We start from the raw sequence: 18,235 nt of genomic DNA on the forward strand, positions 1-18,235 counted from the left end.
ACTCAAATATTGATACCATTTGACGCAGTTAACAATAAAGCATTCAATTGTTGAGAGCCTGATTGACAAGTTGAAAGATCTTTCTGTAAAAATTGAATAAATAAAAATTTGAAAATAATTCTTATACACGGAAAATATCTGATCAATTTCTTTTTTTATATAAAATTCAATCGGATTTGGAAATTTGTAATTCAATTTAATTTCTTTTCAATGAAAGATTTTCATCAATTATATTTTTGAAATCTTTTAATCTCTGAACAGTTTCTATTTTGTTTGTTAACAAACAAAACATGAGCAGCCATGCGACATTTCACGTCTGTTGGATTTGCGGATTTGTGTAGCCGCAGGGATCCAATTAATCAAATGCACTACTTGAGCTCATGTTTGGATCCTAATTACCGAGACGAAACCTGTGACGCTTTGTGCGGATTACTTGAGCAAAACGTTGTTACAAAGATGATCATGTCTCTTTGCAGTCAATTGAAAGTTACAAACAAAGAGGCTGTTGAACGTGCGCAATTCCGATTAAATCTCTCTTGTGTTTTGAAAATCCTGCGGTAATTGCCTTCAATTTCCTCGCACGCCGTGACTTCACGCGAATTCAATTTAATCCGCATTCAAAGCAGCTTATATACGTGCGGCATCTCTCGCTATCAAATTACACCCAGCCAGCATTTCCCGGAATGGAAACAACAGGGCGCTTTATCGACGGACGAAATCTTGGTGCAATTTGGAGCGCGATTTGCTACAGCGGCTTTTTGCTGCTCCGGGTTTTGTTTCACGACCTTGTTGATTGCGCGACCTTAGCCTCTAATCACTCGGCACGGGATGCGGCTCAGCGAAGGTGTGCAGGCAGGTGTGCCATGCGGGTTGCATTCGACGCAAGGCCGAGCGTGACGACGCCAAACCGGCTGCTGATAGATAAATAAATAAATGTACGCACCGCGGTGTTTGCGCGGAAAACAGCTGACCAGACGTGTACACGTTACTCTATTTGCTCTTGAGAAAGAATCCCCGCATTCTTGTTTGTCCATCGGCCCGTGTATGGCCAAAATTAAAATCCTTGGCATTAATTTACTGCTAAGGTCAATTTAAAGTTAAAAAAATATATATAATGCTGGTTGTGTGAAATTCATTCAAAAGTTCGCTACAAGTGCTTTACGGTTCTGTGTTTTTAAAAAACGAGTTCTTTTAAACTCAATTTCCACCATTAAATTAATTAATTCTTAATTCTTTTATAATCTAAATTTATAACCATTTTATTATCAATAGCGATTTTATGGGTGTTCATCAAAGCTGAGTCGGTAAATTGAAATTAAATAACAATTTATTTGCTTGAAGTTTGCAATAATTTTTTCCAAAAACATTGGTTATTGCCAAAGAGAAACAATAGAATATATTCAAATTCTGCGACAAAAAAGAATAAAATAAAATTCTCTAAAAACGGAATAAAAAGTCATTATTTTGGTGTCACATGTTTAAAATCATAATTTCACAATACGCGAAGGGTAAAGTTTGGTTGAATTAAAACAAAACTAGCTCTTTCACCAGAAAATGATAATTCAAAAAGCTCGTTGTTAATAATTCAGTGAAATGGAAATTTTAATGCGTTTTAATGAACAGGAAGAATTCATCATTTTTAGATTAAAAGTTCCATTTGTGCGAAAAATAAAGGGCCGTTCATCATTTTCCTCTCAGACGTATATAAAAAAGTAAGCCCTAAATGAATCAGATTTTCGCGGTCTACCCGAGTCGAAATGTTTACGAGCGGTGGTGTTTCGGTCGTGCTCTGCGAAACACACTTTTCGCAAATCCGCATTACTTTCGATACATTTACCCTCATTTTTATGGAACGAAAATCGCGGCGCGTAACAATATAATATATTTCACCGCGATAAAAGGGTTGCGAGAGTGGAGAAAGGGAGAGAGACCATTGTGCTCGCTCAGAGCTTTTTTTTTTTAATTTTTTGCAAAAGCCTGGTGAACTGCAGCACCCTTCCGAAATAATGCTTTTTGCGCGTGTAATTTCGTCTGATGTTTTATGAAAAAGCCATTTTTTTTCCACGCGGCGTTTGATGAAAAATGCCACGTGTGTGTTATCACGGCGCTCTTAATAATAACACACACGGAGTTGTGTGTTATCGTTCGGAGGGAGTGCGCGCCGCTTTCTCTGTGCGAACAAAAAAAATTCAGTCTATAATTCGCTGCATGTACTCGCAGCACAGAGAGACGAGAGAAGCGCACTTGAATAATCACACTCGCTGCGTGCATTGCCGCTTTTATTTCACGCAAACGCAAACACGCCGCGCACGAACCACTCGAGAAAACAAGGCTTGCATATGCATGTGCACATTATACACGGTGCAGGCTCATGAAAGGCGTTTTTTTCCTCATAATGTGGAAATTTTCACCGCGTATATAACTTGTGAAGTACGCAACCCTCGGAACATGAAAGTTAAAAATGTATGCCTAATCTTTTGAAACTGGTGAGTGATGAGAGAGGATCAAATTAAGCCATTTTTCAAAATTTAACGCTATAAAAACCAGTGGCCAATTGAAAATTGAATCTTTTATGGAAAATTAATTTAAAAAGAAAATATATTGATAAATATTATTGAATTTATTTGTTAAAAGTTAAAAAACAAAAATGGAATTCATGCAACCCGTGCTACAAGCTGGTGAAAAAAGGCGAATTTTTATGCTAAATTTTAGTTCTTTAAGTCCCAGATCAATTCATTCTATGGAAGTAAAATGAAATTACGGACATTCGTTTCTACAAAATTTCAAATAAAATAGGAACTTCATTTCGTCTTACAGAATTAAATCATTTTCTTGACGTTTTTAAAGGATTTTTTAGAAATTGTTTTTAAACAGTAACGAATCAGCATTTTTTTAAAGCAAATAATAAATAAAATTTGTAATCTTTTAACAGTGAATCTCTTTAATAAATAATTAAAGCTTTGGAATTCTGATTACATTTCATATCAAATCCACACGTCTCCAAATTGAATTCAGTCCCTACGAGACTCTGCCGCTTTTAATTAATGAAATTTTGATTAATGTAGCAGCTGAGCTTGTTCGCCACTTTCTCAAGCCTAAAGTCTTTTTATCTCGCGGCGGCTTCCGAGGCTGCTGCGGTTTTGCTCCTTTTCCGAAACACACCCACGCTCGCGCGTTTTGTTAATTTGAACTCGCGTAAGTAAGACGTCGACAGAACTAATTACAAAAGTTTTTGCCACGATTAAGCCCCTCTCTTGAATCGTCGATGAAGTTTCTTCAGACGACGCGCGAACCAAATCCGCACCGAGTTTCCTTGTCTTCAATATAAGAGCAAATGGTGCGCGAATTATTGCGAATTAGCGAGGCACGCTTGCTGGCGTTGACAAATATAATATAAATTCTCATTCCGATTCAAACTGATATGCTCGTATCTCGTACGTATATATTTGCACACCGTCTACAGTATTAAATTTTCGCGTCCAAAAAACAACATGGTGAGTTACGACTGTTTGATATTTTGCTCTATGTTTAAACCGAACAGGTAATTTCCAGTTTAGCTCGGTTCCAGCCATACGAACCAGTGAAGTACTAAAAAATAAACAATTTCTTTTTTTATTATAATTTAATATAATTATATATAATTGTAAATGATTTATAAACAATATAGTTTATAATTTATTATGCATTAAACACATGATTAACATAACAATCTTATTACAAATTTGTTCTCTTTTCAATAAAACAGCAAATATTGTTTTGTTTTTTAAAAAGAGTCTGTTTTATTAAACATTATTTTAATTTCTTATTTTTAAATTACCTTGTCGGGCTCATGGTAATTCAAATTAATTGATAAAATCATGAACATGAATTACAATGTTGCTTTTAACGAGTCTTTTAAATTCCTTATTTCATTAGAAATTAAAATAAAAAATTTTAATTTTGTGTCTTTAAATTAACATTTCTTTATCAATATTCTTTAATAGCAAAAAACCTTTTAATTCCCCATCCATTTAAACCCGTAACATCCAATAATAACAAACGATTTCCGGTTCTTTGCCTCTCGGACGTGAGCGGAATACGCCTGTGATTATCCCCATCGTATATATTAACTCTATGAAATGAATGGCAATAATATATACGAGCTTGCTATGCAGTTTCCATGCTCCGCAACGCCCATTACGATTCGTGATTTCCACAGCCGCGGCTCTTTCTCAAAACCATTTCGCGGCGTTTTATCTCTGCATCCATCCGCTCTCGAGAGCATTTATGAACGTTTATTTCAGCAGCTCTCGTTTTGTATCGTGGATTGCACAAGGGCCCCGTGTGCAACTTGCTAACTAACGATTTCCCTCCGTCTCTCAACAACAAACTGGCTAGTCGATTGTTATATATTCTTGCACAAAATAACGCGACCGACTGACTCACGATCCCGCGGATAAATGAAAAAAAATGACTAATTGGCGTACGGGCACCTTTCATTACCGCCATGAGCTTGTCAACCGCGTTCACTTTCCCAAGATTTCGTCTCTGCTGAATTTTATTTCTTCGCAAAACCTAGTTTCGCTTCGGGCCAAGTTTGCCGAGCAAGTTGAATTTCAAACGTAGCTTTGTAAATGTATTCCGTTCTCTCTCTCTCAAGTACCTGTTCCTTATTCTCGGCGTGATTTTCCGTCTGCACCGCCTTGAATAAAATATTCTCTCGGCAAGATAGAGCTAATGCTCTCGGGGAAACGATTAAACACAACTCAACTTTGCTCGCGCTGAAATATTAATAATTGTGGAAGAAACGAAGAAGAATGACTGCCGGAGAGAAAATTCAGGAAAGAGAGCCTGATAAATGAACTGACTAAAAAATCGTGCTGAAAGATAAAATGATTTGCATTAAAGCTTGAAAAATTCTTTGAGTAAAATCAATTCCAAGATATGTTTTATTTTTGCTCAAAAACTTGACCGCTGCACTGATTATCAAAGAATATTTAATTTGAAAGTCAATTAATAAAAAAATCCTCGTGATTTCTATGCTTTTCAACATAAATTTTATGAAATGTTATAAATCCGTAAAAAAATCATTTATAAAATAATTCAAAGACAAAAGGAATAATTGCTAAAAATTTCTTTGAAATGGGTCGTTTTAGTCTAACATAATTTTTTTTTTTTTTTTATTTTTTATCCTGAAGTTCAAAATCGCAAAGATTAAAAAAAGTCAAAATGAATCTCTGAGCAAATAAGGAAGAATAAAATATTGATTTACTTTTTTAAACACTTAAAAGTTAATTAAAATTGGACATTTTTTTCTGAAATTGCTTAGTTTTTCCTCCTTAAATTTATCCAAAAATAGTTTGGTCGGCCCTTGTTGAAAAAATCTACACAGAAAAAGCGCACCTCACTATATATGCGGAGCAAGTTTTCCTTGTCGACCGGCACATGTGATGATTCAAACTTTTCCTCTCGCCCAAAAAAGGCGTTGATCGCCCGAGAGGCTTTTTTATATTTAAGCACTGCGCGGAGGTGCGAATGGGGATTTTCTCGTCTCTTTTACAAAGTGTCAGAAGCGATTTATCTCGCCAATCTGGCCGGGGATAAAATTCCCTGCGTCATTATATATTTGGCGCGCGCATTCATATCTGCAGCCGATTTCTTAGCGCAAAAGATATACATTCCATAATCCACACAAAGAAATACGGCGCTAGCTCCATCCATCAATGTATTGTTCGGCGGGCCGTCTCCTAATATACGCCATCATCCATCAAAATCGTGTGTTCTCCTTATTGTATATATACTGGTCCAGCTGCTCTGCGACCTACTCTGCTTTTGCATTTCACGAAAGTGCGCGCACAGGAATTTAATTGCGCGGCCATTGTCTTTGTCGGCTGATGGATCCCAACAGCATCTGGCTCTCGCCTGCCTGCCGGCCGTGCCATTATGTGGCGTATGCAAATCACTGCTGCCGAGTGTGAAGTTGGCACTTGTGTGCACCCGCCAGCACAATGCTGCCGGACCGTGATTGATTGATATAGTGAAAGAAGAGCTGCAATTGCGCGTCCTCGTTCGGCACATGATATAGGATATACTATAGAAGCCCGACTCGTTTGAGATGCAAATTAAGCACTATTCACACCCTATATGGGATAATACATATGGGCTCTTTGTCGGGCTGCCGATTGACTTTTTCAATGTGAAAGCACATTTGTTGGAATTTTGCATCGGACAGTTCAATGCAACATCGCTGATGGAAAGTTGCAATTAATTTTTTTTAAATATTTTTACTTTTTAAGAAGAGGAAAAATCAATAATGTAAACCTTCAAATTCCTCCGAATTTGGTCATTCAAGTCTATGAATTATATTGAATTTTCCAAACCTCTAATCCATTGAAGTCAAATATTTTGTCTCTTCATCAAATAAAATTAAGACCAAAATAAAAATTATGCAATTTAAGTAACATAAAAACTAGTTATCATTTGATGCTAAATAAATAGCAAAATAAATAATTTTGAATGTATGAATGATGTATCCCGTTATGGGCAGCAATTGCCTTTGTGATATATCAATAAACACAATTTGCAACTAAATAACAAAATTTTACTCTTAATAATTTCCTAAGTTTTCCAACAGTTAGAGTATTTATAATTATTTAAATTAAATATTTTGTTTTTTAAATTAATAAAAAAAAATTAATGTATTTAGATGAATATATACTTTCTTTTCAAAAGTACTTAAGACTGGAATTCTAAAACTAAGCGGGAAAAAATAATGCTCTTAAAACTAATATAAGCACAAAAATTTGACTAGTGTGGTTAAATTTTTTCTCTTAACGGAACTAAGTGGTTGATGTTTAATTCATTTCCAATTTTTATCTTCAGAAAATAATGGCAAATTCATCACCATGCACCATGCATTATTAAAACAATTATTCGTATAATAATTTTTAACAACATATACTTTTTTTAATTTTTTAAGTATATTATCAAAACCATCTCTTATTTCTTTTCACTCTCTTTTTTTTATGTTTCTCAATGCAGCATTTTTTTTCCGCACCCATTCATCTGCGCACTTAAAGAGCAGCTGATATGTCAGGAACGCGGCAGACAGATGTTCTGATGCCGCATGCATATGTTTTGTACTTGTGTACCTTTCGGCCAGGTCGTTTATATAATTACGTATCCAGCACGCGCGCTCGCTCTTTCCATCTGAGGCTGCTGCTGCCGAGAATAACTGTTCGGCGCGCAGGTGATAAAAAATTGTGCGCTCTCTGTGTGTGTTTGTGCAGTCCCATTATAATAACGCTGGTCGTCGTAAAGAATCCCTGCGCAGCATTACGCACCTGGAAACAGGCATGTGAAAGCCTAATCCGCATTATTCAGAGCCTTTTTGCACGGCGGGTTGCGCGAAAATGGAAAAAAGATCTCATTTCGCCGGCGAGTAAATCACGTCCTCACCTTGCCCTTCCTCGTAAAAAATAACGAGAGAGAGAGACTGACGAAAAAAGGAATAATATATAAAAAATCTATCGTCTCACAAAATAAATTCCTCTTGCTTGCGAAATTATATTTTCCAAGAATGCTTCACCCGCAAGATGTTCTGTGAAGGGGTTGCTCCTGCCGATTTCCTGCGAGAGGAAACACACCCTCTCCCCCTCGGGGTTGCGACCGAGAGAGCACCAGATGACGAGGTGACAAAAGTCATTTTTCCGCCGACGTTTTGCTTTCTCTCTTTCTTTTCTCCTTTTTCCGGCTCTCTCCCCGCAAAAGCTGCATTTTAACGCCGGGAGAGGAAAATTTCCCTGGCTGCACGCCTACCTCTCTACCTAACGGCAGGGAAAAACACATTTAAGATTTCCCGCAGGACCTGTTACCGATGCAGGAAGCGAGCAAATGATCTGCAGAAAATCAAATATTCCGCACCAGCTTTCCCGGGAAAAAGCCGGGCCGGAGCGAAAGAAGTCCAGGCCGGTGCACAGCTTGGACTCGTTAATAATTTGCCGGCGTCAAACTTAGTTGTTTCTCACTTTGTTTCGCACAGCTGGATGATAAATCGAGCTCGGACGGTGCAACAAGAACGAGTTGTATAATTTTTTACGAAGGCGGTACCGGCAGTGGACACGATCTCCGAGCAACTGGTGGAAGCTTATTTATGTTTAATTAGAAGGGTGTAAAAGTTTTACTCAAAGTTTTTTGGAGAGCCATTGTAAATTTCCTCGCCGGGCAGGGGGAGAATTAATTTGAAAGAGGGTTGAAAAAAAAGTATCGGAAAAGGAAAACTGTATATTACGAAAGAAAATCCTTGGCTTTAAGCTGGAGGCTGCGGTAATTGAATTGCTGCTTTTGTCGAGGAAAAGAAAGAAAGAAAGGTCAATGGGAGTGAATCAACGACGAGAGAAAGGAAAATTAACAGAGAGACGCCGGAAAAACGCATTCTCGGCCGAGAGAGTAAGAATTTATCTAACGGTAGTAAAATTTTATTCGAACTCGATCCTGTTTTTTATTTTTATCTCCTGATATTGCGGGGTGGGTCTTTTTCGATGGCCGCAACACGTACAGCTGAAACGTTCTAGGGATTGGCGGAATCAATAAAAGTTGCAGAGGGAAAGTCCTTCGGGAAGAAATGTGCTCAAAATTCAAATTTAAGTGGAGGCCTCTGCATGCGGTACATTAACAAACATCCCCTGCCGGTTGCGGGAAAGAGTGTCATCCCCTTGCACGCCGACGTTCTATAAGTATGTTGGTTTTGCCCTCTCTTTTTCTCACTTCCTTGCCGAGAGAGCGGGAGAGGTGATACACAAAATAAAAAAGGGATATATTCCCGGAGGAGCGACGGCCGTACAAAATAAGGCATGAAAAAAGCGTCCCGACGGAGAAAACGCGCGCACGAAAATAGTAGCGCGACCCGAAAGTGAAAAGCGAACGCTGCTTTTTGTCTCGCCCTTTGGTTTACCGGTTATTTGTCTTTGAATGCGAGCGAGCCTTTGATGTTGGGGAGCCGTTGAGACATAATTTGTATAAATCAAATTACTAAGTTCAAAAGTTGGCCTTTCGGTGACAATTACTCAAGGGGTTTTACTTGTTGGGCGAGACAGCCGCTTTACGCTACAACAAATGAAGTTTGCAATTTAATTTGCGTAAAATTTCACCCTAGAGGACTCTGATTGAAATCCTGGTGGTGCAAATGAATCTGACAATAAGGCGTTGATGGAGTTCTCTCGATAGGCAGATGTGCCTTGCCTGCGCAAGTTTTGTCGAATCTCAAAAAGGTTGATGATTTAGATTGGGTGTATTTATTGTTCATAGAATCGTCTCAAATTATAATCTTGCAATGGAAATTTGTAAAGCATACAAATCAATCCGGGATCATAATTTCATAAAATTAATTAAAATTTATAGAAAAAAAAATTTTTCTAGCTCATATGAGAAGAATGAGAAAATAATTAATAATTTCAACATTGAAGGACAAAATTAAAAATAATGAGAAATAAAGTTCAAAAGTACTTCTTGCAAATAAATTTTTAAGTGAATGGTGCAAAATCCAAATTATTTTATACCCATTTTTATAAGTAGCATGTCTTCAAAAAGAATATCAAAAATGCGAGCCTCTTGAAGTGAATTTCCAAGCAATTTTTTCCTCTCAAAACCATCTAGCTTCTGCGCATCTCTTTCTCTTTTTTTCGAAAGCGGAATGTTTTTAAGTATATATAAATTTCTCATCATTTGCAGCTTGTTTATTTAAATTCAGCGTCATTCAATGCAAATTTCCTCTCGGTGCCGCGGCAAATAATGGCCCGTTTATGCAAACGCCGCCTAAATCTACATTCAAGATTAGATTAGCCCGACGCATACAGCGCACGAATTTCAATTCGCGCGTGTGTGTCATGACGCGGGGCCACCGATGGCCGAATAATCGACACGTGTGCCGAAATGGCAAACTCGTGTGCGCGTAAAGAGGCTCTTGTTATTATTTACTCTGTGCACAGAGACCGGCAGACAGACACACAGAGAGTGACTCTCTATCTCACTCGCGATTGAATATTTGATTGACTTTCCGTGTAGTCTGCGTGCAGCTCTCACACTCAACTCGGCACCCCCGGAAGCTGCTGCGAATTTCGCTCTCCGCGTGTTAAATCATTGATTTTACAAGAGCAATGCCACCCCTGCGGAGAGACAACTGCAAGCGAAAGAGAGATAAAACTAACTGCCTGCATTTCGGGTGAACTAAAAGCTCGCTGTTGGTGCCTTTTGTGCGTGGAAACCGATAATAAGTAAAGGCGCGCGTGGCACCAACAGCCCGATGGAAAACCAATAATGTTTTCAATTACGTTTCGATCTTATCCCCCTGCAGCTCGGAGAATCGAATTTCGCTTGTGTAGGAATAAGTCTGGAAATGAAATGCTATCAGGCTAGGGCAGAGCAAAAAGAGAAAAAAAAAAACTGAAAAGCCAATAAAACAAGATAAAATGGAAACAAATTGAAAGGAATGAAAGAAAAAAGTTAGTAATTTATCATCAGTAATTCAACTATCAGCAGCATTACTGTTTTGGAAGCAATATAAATATAATTTATATTATTAATGAGTAAATCTTAAGTTAAATTTTTTTAAATTAAAAATCTAACGCTTTTTCAATTCACATCATTAATACCACTCTTATGCTAATAGAATAAGTGATTTAAAAAAAAAATATCAAAATAATGTAGACTTTTATATTTAATTTTTTTTTTAATTTTTAAATTAAATACCTTTCATACTTGGCATTTAAGTCCTCTCTTCAGTTAAAATATATTTATAGTATTTATAGAATGAGAAATTTTAACTAATCTGTCAGTTGGGAAATTATTTTTAATGACTTTACTTTACACCAGTCAACTCTGTCCCATCACGAGCACAATCAAAGTGCAAAATGAAAAAAATAATTTTTTTTATTTGTGTTTCAAATAAAAGTTGGAATAAATAGGCTTTTATAAAATGGATATACAAAATGAATTTCCTTTGACAGCGAGTATCAAGTGAAAAAGGCTTTTATTAAAATAGAATTTTACCATAAAATGATAAAAATTGCCTTAATTATACGACTAACTCGCTCCCACACAACAATTTCCCAATTTCGCTCATCGCTTTATTCACCGGAGCCTATATTTTTAGTCGCTAACAATATGAAAAAGGTTCCAATTAAAATTAATCGGTGCAGAGCGTCAACAAAGTGGAGTGGAAAGTTGGCTCCGCTCAGATATATATTGTAAAGCGCTCTTGCGCGATGATAATTTTCGGTCGCCGCGCGTAATGGACCAACGCCGAGAGCGGCTGATGGGACGCGTTCAGTGGCGCGTGAAATGCACCGGGCCAAGGAGGAAGGAGTGCGAAATTACGTGGTTGTAGATAGGTTAGGTGTCTCGTCGATTCGGCCTGCCTGCTCTTTCGGAGAGGAGAAAAATGACACTTTCCGCGAAATAAATCAAACTTGCGCCGGGGTTTTGGTGCCAAGTTGGCTTTAACCGTTTGAGCTTTGGGAATAGAAGAAGAATCGCTGCCGCATGATATCCGTGACTTTCCATTTGTATTCGCCCTTCGTCTGGACGGGCCCGCAATCAATTCGGTCCCCTTGACTTCTTCTTGCGGCATAAATTTCGATCGAGATCACCCGAGAGGCAATATGCCGCCCGTAATAATACGATTCGAGACATCTGTTGAGTTATGCCCATTCATTCTTATTCTTATCGTCCATCTTTGTTGCAGGAGTCGGAATTGTGTTAGTGCTGGTCAGCGGCGTTGGCTGGAGGCTCACGGCCCACGACGCGCCCTCGTGCAGGGCCATGCTGGGCCTCGGCGGTCACAGCGCGAGGGCAGCAGGCCTCAGCGACGGTGACGGCGCCGAACCCAACAGGAGATTCGTGCCCAGACTGCCGCCCTCGTATGGGCGACCACATCACCCTTATGCTGGTAAGTTAAGTTAATAATCATTTGAAAAATAAATTAAATTAAATTTTTTTAAAGCAACTCACGTCAAAATGAGATATTATAAGAATTTTTATTTGCTTAAATTTTAAATTTAAGAGATTGCCTTATCATGAATTGTAAGATTCCTTTTGTATTACCAAATTCAAAATTCAAATTGAACAAAGATATTTATCATAATTATTTTCTGGCACTTCAACGTGAGCCTGAATTGAACTTTCATCAAATTGAATAAAGCAAGTAATCGTTTCAAACATTTGAGACCTGTTGCGCAATGAAAAAATTTCCTATGATTGTAAGTTAAACCCGATCTTTTAAACGCCATTGATCATTCATTTTCACTTCTGCTGACCGCAGAAATTCAAAACGCGCCCATTCTTATATAGTCTCTCAACCGACCGCACTCTGAAGTGAATGCCCAAGAAGGAAAACTAATCAACTTTCTTTCTTTCGTTTTCCAGCCATGATTTATCCCGAGTTTCAATATCGACCGCCTCCACCTTCATATCAAGCCTCGATGCAGGAGTACAGGCTTCGGCTGCTGTTGTTGGACAGAGGAGTGTCCCAACCGCCTCCGCCTACAACATCCCCCATGGCAGCTGTTTCTCCGCCTCCGACCTACAGGTCGAATGTTGGCTCCATGCTCAGGTAATTATTTTGAAAATTTATCCAGGTACACAATAAGTCTGATTGATCAAATTGCAGATTTAATAGTTCTTTTATGATTACAAATAATAGGCTTTTGGATCGCCCTAAACCCTAAATACAAATTTAAAATAATAACAAAAATGAATATTAAAAAATTAATCGGTTCATTAAATCATAGTTTTCATGGGTGTTCAACAAGTTATTTATTTAAAAATGCAAACAAAATTATAATCTTTTGAGGATTTCTACTCTGGATATAAAATAAAATCACTTAAAATTATTTTAATTCAATTTTAACTTAGTTAACAAATAATAACTTTCAAAATAAAATAAAAATAATTATAAAAAATTAAGAGAGATTTAAAGTAAAACTTATTATAAATAACTTTTTTTACCTCATTTAAAATTTTTTTAAAGGTTCATAGTTTTACTAAAACTGTGCGAGAAAAACTTTGCCTTAAATAATGGAATTCAATGTAATTGGAATACATACCAAAATTTTTACTTTTAACTAAGAAATTAATTTTAAATTACTAAAAATGAACTAATTTTTATTAATCTTGCTTATTCCTTTTTTTCTATTAAAATAAAATCCATTTCACTAAATATTCCTTGGTTTTCAGGGCTCCAATGATATTCCGGAGGGACAATAACCAGTCAGGACTAACCGGCGACGCCAGCGTGTGTTCGAGTCGGCCGCCCAGCTACAGATCGCGGGCGGGATCAACGCGGCCAGCGAGTGTGGCGGCCGGGGTGGAGAGCAATCCGGCCGTCGGCCTGACGCCCACCCCGTCCCCGACGCCACCCTCGCCGCAACCACCCTCAGTGTCCGTGATCTGCGTGGGCAGTCCGAAGATTTTGGCGCCAGGCGCGGCGCCCATCGAGGTTGACAGTGAGAAGGCCAGTTTGCACGAAGAGCAGGGACACTTGGTCACCATAGTGCAAACGGGACACCACGAAATCTCGTCCGATCCGGGCGTCACGACGGTCACCGTGTCCGGGCTGCTGGCCAGCACAAGTACTGACTGTGGTCCGCGTCACCTAGTTTTCACGCCGACGTCCAACGAGGGCGAGATGGAGATTTTGGCGCATCTATAATATTTAAAATTCTTACTGCACTTTGATTTATTATTTTTTTTTTCGTTCTTTTCGATTAGACCAAAAATTATCTTGTATGTGATCCGCCGAAATCTTTGTTGAAAATTACAGCCGGACGATCGAATAAAGAAGTAAATTCTCTGAGTGCCTCCAACTGAAACAATATAATATATAAAAAAAATGCTGAAATTTTAGTTGTAGTTGACTACTCGGAAGATGAATCAAACGATCTATAGTTATTAAATATATATTTAAAAAGCAAAAAAGAGAAGATGCCTACGAAAAGCTCGTGTAGTTATACAATTAAGCAAAATGTTTTCAAATGTACATAGTCATTGTATATACCCTAGGAAAATGTGAGACCAATTGATTAATAATTATCTATATAATTATGGTAAAATATTACACACTGCTTTTAACTGTCGAATGGTGGAATCTGTTCGACGGAGAGACTTTTTATCTCTGCTGGTTGTTTACTCATATTGATTGTCATATGTTGTGAAAAGTTTTTCTCTACGCGACCGTGTTTTTGCTTTGTTCTTTAAAATCTGTACTCTACCTTTACTTGTCTTATTTGAATATAAAAATAATGACTTTTTATCTTCTGTTTATTCCCCCGATGACTCACGCATCTATGCGGCTATTTCAATTTTGCATGATTGTTTCGATGTTTGGTTGTTTGACAGTTTCAGAGAAAAGTAAACGTTTAATTGTACTCCACTCTTATGATTTTATTTAAGGAGTGTAAAATAATGTACCTGTATTAAACCTTCATAAGCAAAGTTTGAAAGTATTTTAATTAATTAACCTTACCTCTAAAAATCAAAATTTGTAAAACGTTTAAAAACAAAAAAAATTCCATGAATATATCTTAATGAACTCCAAATATAATGTAATATAGTGAACTTGAAAATCAATGATTAATTAATTTAGTGTGTTTTTCATTAATGGTTCATTTCAAAATTATAAATGTATAAAAAAAGTCGTAACTTCTTTAAAATCTGGTGTTTATTTTGCTGGAATAATTTTCGTAAATAAAATCAAAATTGTTTTCCATATAAGCAAGCACGCAATGAATAAGAGAAGCACGCCGATTTGGCGCTCATTTTGTTAAAAATTGCGCATGCGCCTGACTGAGGGGCGTCGTTTGTTTACATGAGCAAAAAAACACAGCATCCGTCTTGTTTCGCTGTCTTTTAATCGCCGCTAATTAGGATGCATCCTGTTAAATAGAGCAAATTAGGATGGAATTCGATCAGAGCAACATCGTTGAAGGGGCCGACGGGCAGAACGCGCCGATCGAGCGAATCGAGGAGCTCTTTTCGCTTCTCGACTTGGCCGAATCTCAGGTGTGTGGGCGGAGGATTGCGAAATAATATCTTTGATTTGACACATCTCGAGAGAGTTGTGTGTGAATGTTCTTAGCAAACAAAGGGCTCTGTTTCCAGGTGTCGTCGAGTGCTGATAAGGCAATAAAGGACATCAACGCATTCTGCGACGCCCTTTCGGCCGCGATCGAAGCCGCGATCGAAACTCGGAAACAGGCGCTCACAGCGGAAGTGCTCAAAGCCAAGGCAGAAGGCATCGCCGGGCTGAAGCCTTATCGCGAAGCGGTCGGATCAAGACTCGGCACCATCAACGAAAGCGATGCCAACATCTGCTCTGCCCTCAGTAGACCTGGAAAAAGAGGCCGTAGCAAAAAGTAAAATGTTGTTAAAACTTTTCCGACATTTATTCTATAAATTTTATCTTTTAGCACTCTGAGGATTCCACGTAAAGAAGAGCTTCCGCACATTTCGGTTCAGCTTCCTGGCAGGGCCTTGCAGACAAAAGTGTGCAACGAGATTATGGCGGCTGGAAAAGTGTCAAGTCGAGGCCCAGTCCAGCTAACTTTCATTGAGGAAAAGCCAGGAGCTTTGCTTCTGAATTGGGAAGAGGTAAATTTAATTTTATGAAATGCTCTTGATGAATGCAATTTTAATTTGAAGGTCGACCAAGGACGGGCTGTAGATTTCTGTCAATTTAGACTTCAGCGAGCCCACGGTGATGCTTGCCACAATCCAAGCCTCGAAGCCAACTTCCACGACATCTACAGAGGACCAGATGCGTCGTTTTTGGCAAAAGAGTTGATCCCTGGGGATCCTTACACATTTCGGGTGTGCAGCAGAGCTGAAGGAGACCAGGAATGGAGCGCCTGGAGCTTGCCCAAAGTTGCCATTACAAGACTTAAGCATTTTGGTACTTTTTGTCCTTTAATTTTTCTTCATATTTTTTACTGAATTATCCTTTATTCACAGGTTGGCAGATCGACAACCCCAACTATCAAGTCACAAATGATAACAAAATCGCTTCAAAAATCTCATCCGACCCGTCAGTTCTGTACTCATGTGGTGCCCAATTTGGCCCTGGCCATTCAATTGAGTTTACGGTAGGTCCCAAAATAAAAAGTTTTGTCAAAACTAAATCAAAAAGGTTGATTAGGTTCTGGAGGCAAAGGAATGCATGAGTGACGAGGGCTTTGGTCTTGCTTCCAAAAAGCTTGCTGGTGATTCGCTGTTCCAGACCGGCACTTTGATAGTTAACGGACAAGGTTCATATTCTATCTCGTACCCAAAATCCGATTATAAATTTAACTTCTAATAAAACAGGTTCCATATTTGTTGATGGAAGTGCAAAAACGACCAAGTTGCCAGCCCTGACCCTAGGGTCAAAAGTCACATTCACCTGCGAAGAGGTAGCCAGTGACCGGATGCGCGTCCACATCGACAGCGATAACAAAACCGTGACCTACGACTGGCGTGTTCCTGCACAACCACTCCTATTTGTCCTGGGCTTTGGGCAAGTGGGTTGGAAGGTTCTTGTCGAGTAAGACCCGACACGATGATATTTTTACTAGTTTCACCATAGTCACAAAAAGAAACTGAGATTCTTCCAATACATTACATACTCCTTTACAAAAGGGACCATTTTTCAATAGCCGCAATGAATGTTGAATGCCAATCGGGAGTTTTGATTGGCCTAGATTAATATAATTATTAAGAATTTCTCAGCTGGAATTTAGAATAGTATTTGAGAGTTATCAAATTTCAAGTCACTTTTGAGCATAAAAATTTAAGATATTTATAATCTGACTTTGTCTTATCCCTTGTCAGACGTGAGACCCATCGAGACCAGCCTTGGTGGACTTTGGTCCATAAGCAATTTTTTTTAATTATAAAATAATTTCGTTTTTAAAATACAATTTTAATAATTAAATTTTAATTTATTATCAAGTCAATTTAATATACATCTATTTCAATAATAGGTTCAGTTCGATGTTTATTTAGTGTCAACCTTTTTAATTTTGCTTAAATTCGTAAGTTTTAATATTAAATTTCCACTTATTCCAATTTAAATTACATTTGATTAAAAAAATGAGACCCACTGAAAATACCAATGATCTTGATGGGTCTCACGTTCGACAAGGAATTTGAAATTTTAACCTAAGTGCTCTGCATTTCTTCCTATATTATCTTTGTATTTTTCTAATGCATTTAATAATCTTGCTCTTTTGTCAAAAGAACCTCACTTGAGTTAATTTTAGCTAGTTTTTCAGCACTACTTTATTTTTAATGTCGTCTTGAATCGATTTCATAGGTTTTATTTTCATTGATCATAAAAACATTGAATTGTCAGGTAGTAATAAGTTTTGTGAAGTCAACTTTATTTTTTGTAGTCAAAGTGTGTAGGTTACACAAATTTACATGAAATTGGAATAAAGAAATGAGCCTTACATCTACAGAAAGTCTCTTTTTTTGCGTCACACTTTCAACCAGAACACCCTCGACAGCCACAATGCACACACTCGACGATTCGCCCCTAGAGAATGACAAGACAGGAGTTACAAATATCAAGATATACTTTATAAATAAATTACCTCTTCCAATTTTCCTTTGGGGACTCGGCAGATGCAATTTGTACCAAAGTTTGTGTCTCTCGTCTGAATGCATCGAAGGCAGCACAGGTTTTCGTATCCCTGCTTCTTCCACTTGGCTATCAAATTCGCGTCGGCAATCTTTTCCTTCAAGCAGTACTCGTACAATTCTGGAAGTAAAGTTAAATTTAATCTTCAAACTTTAATAATTTCTTATTTTGGAGGTCACAAAACAAACCTTTGCTGATTGCCTTCCTTCTGTAGTAAAGATCGTATATGTATCGCGACTTTTGGTGGTGGATTTTGAAAATCGGCCACAACGACTCGACTCGGCGCTTTCCCTCGTGTGGCTCAGTTTCGGCTGAAAATTTAAAAAATAAATAAAATTATAAAATTGCGGCAAGCTGTGATCCCAATTTTGAATTTATAATAAACCTCACCTTCGCGCATTTTCTGCTCGATTTCCTCCAGAGTCGGCTCAATCAACTCCCAGCCATCTGGAGGAGGCTTCTTACTTCTTCGCACTTTCGGCATTTCGGCAAAAGAAGACAAAAATTAGAAGAAAATCCCTGATTTACACACGCTGTTTGTTTTGGTTGCGAGTGTGCAAATGTCGCTTGTTTTTGATTGGCGGAAAA

General features: G+C 38.0%; 4 protein-coding genes across 5 annotated transcripts in view; 3 read left to right on the forward strand and 1 right to left on the reverse strand.

Annotated features, from left to right (window-relative positions):
* The window catches only part of LOC132193636 (uncharacterized), a 142,050-nt gene extending 127,582 nt beyond the window's left edge, over positions 1 to 14,468 (forward strand). For both annotated transcript variants that reach the window (XM_059614419.1, XM_059614420.1), the window contains exons 5-7: positions 11,720 to 11,923; positions 12,400 to 12,586; positions 13,210 to 14,468. In XM_059614419.1, the coding sequence (XP_059470402.1) occupies positions 11,720 to 11,923; positions 12,400 to 12,586; positions 13,210 to 13,684 (866 nt within the window). In that variant the 3' untranslated portion in view covers positions 13,685 to 14,468. The remainder of the gene's footprint in view (positions 1 to 11,719; positions 11,924 to 12,399; positions 12,587 to 13,209) is intronic.
* LOC132193642 (poly [ADP-ribose] polymerase tankyrase-1-like) overlaps positions 1 to 18,235 on the forward strand; it is a 161,079-nt gene that overhangs the window by 118,324 nt on the left and 24,520 nt on the right. The window lies entirely within an intron of this gene.
* Positions 14,836 to 17,462, forward strand: LOC132193405 (cytokine receptor-like factor 3). Its single transcript, XM_059614049.1, has 7 exons — positions 14,836 to 15,033; positions 15,133 to 15,386; positions 15,441 to 15,621; positions 15,673 to 15,922; positions 15,982 to 16,112; positions 16,166 to 16,274; positions 16,333 to 17,462. Exons 1-7 carry the CDS (start codon positions 14,929 to 14,931, stop codon positions 16,551 to 16,553), a joined length of 1,251 nt encoding a protein of 416 aa, XP_059470032.1. The 5' UTR covers positions 14,836 to 14,928; the 3' UTR covers positions 16,554 to 17,462.
* On the reverse strand, positions 17,353 to 18,220 carry LOC132193406 (protein BUD31 homolog). The gene is made up of 4 exons (XM_059614050.1): positions 18,038 to 18,220; positions 17,836 to 17,958; positions 17,601 to 17,767; positions 17,353 to 17,542 (listed from the first exon to the last, which is right to left on the reverse strand). Exons 1-4 carry the CDS (start codon positions 18,129 to 18,131, stop codon positions 17,492 to 17,494), a joined length of 435 nt encoding a protein of 144 aa, XP_059470033.1. The 5' UTR covers positions 18,132 to 18,220; the 3' UTR covers positions 17,353 to 17,491.

Source organism: Neocloeon triangulifer, unplaced genomic scaffold (genome assembly GCF_031216515.1).
Source record: "Neocloeon triangulifer isolate White Clay Creek 2 clone unplaced genomic scaffold, ASM3121651v1 ptg000004l, whole genome shotgun sequence".
Classification (NCBI taxonomy): domain Eukaryota; kingdom Metazoa; phylum Arthropoda; class Insecta; order Ephemeroptera; family Baetidae; genus Neocloeon; species Neocloeon triangulifer.

Coding starts and splice junctions, on each gene's coding strand:
- LOC132193405 (XM_059614049.1), top strand. CDS start 14,929: ATGGAATTCGATCAGAGCAACATCGTTGAAGGGGCCGACGGGCAGAAC. Junction 15,622..15,672: donor TGCTTCTGAATTGGGAAGAG/GTAAATTTAATT, acceptor TTTAATTTGAAG/GTCGACCAAGGACGGGCTGT. Junction 16,113..16,165: donor GCCATTCAATTGAGTTTACG/GTAGGTCCCAAA, acceptor AAGGTTGATTAG/GTTCTGGAGGCAAAGGAATG.
- LOC132193406 (XM_059614050.1), bottom strand. CDS start 18,131: ATGCCGAAAGTGCGAAGAAGTAAGAAGCCTCCTCCAGATGGCTGGGAG. Junction 17,768..17,835: donor AAGGAAGGCAATCAGCAAAG/GTTTGTTTTGTG, acceptor CTTTACTTCCAG/AATTGTACGAGTACTGCTTG. Junction 17,543..17,600: donor CCAAAGGAAAATTGGAAGAG/GTAATTTATTTA, acceptor GTCATTCTCTAG/GGGCGAATCGTCGAGTGTGT.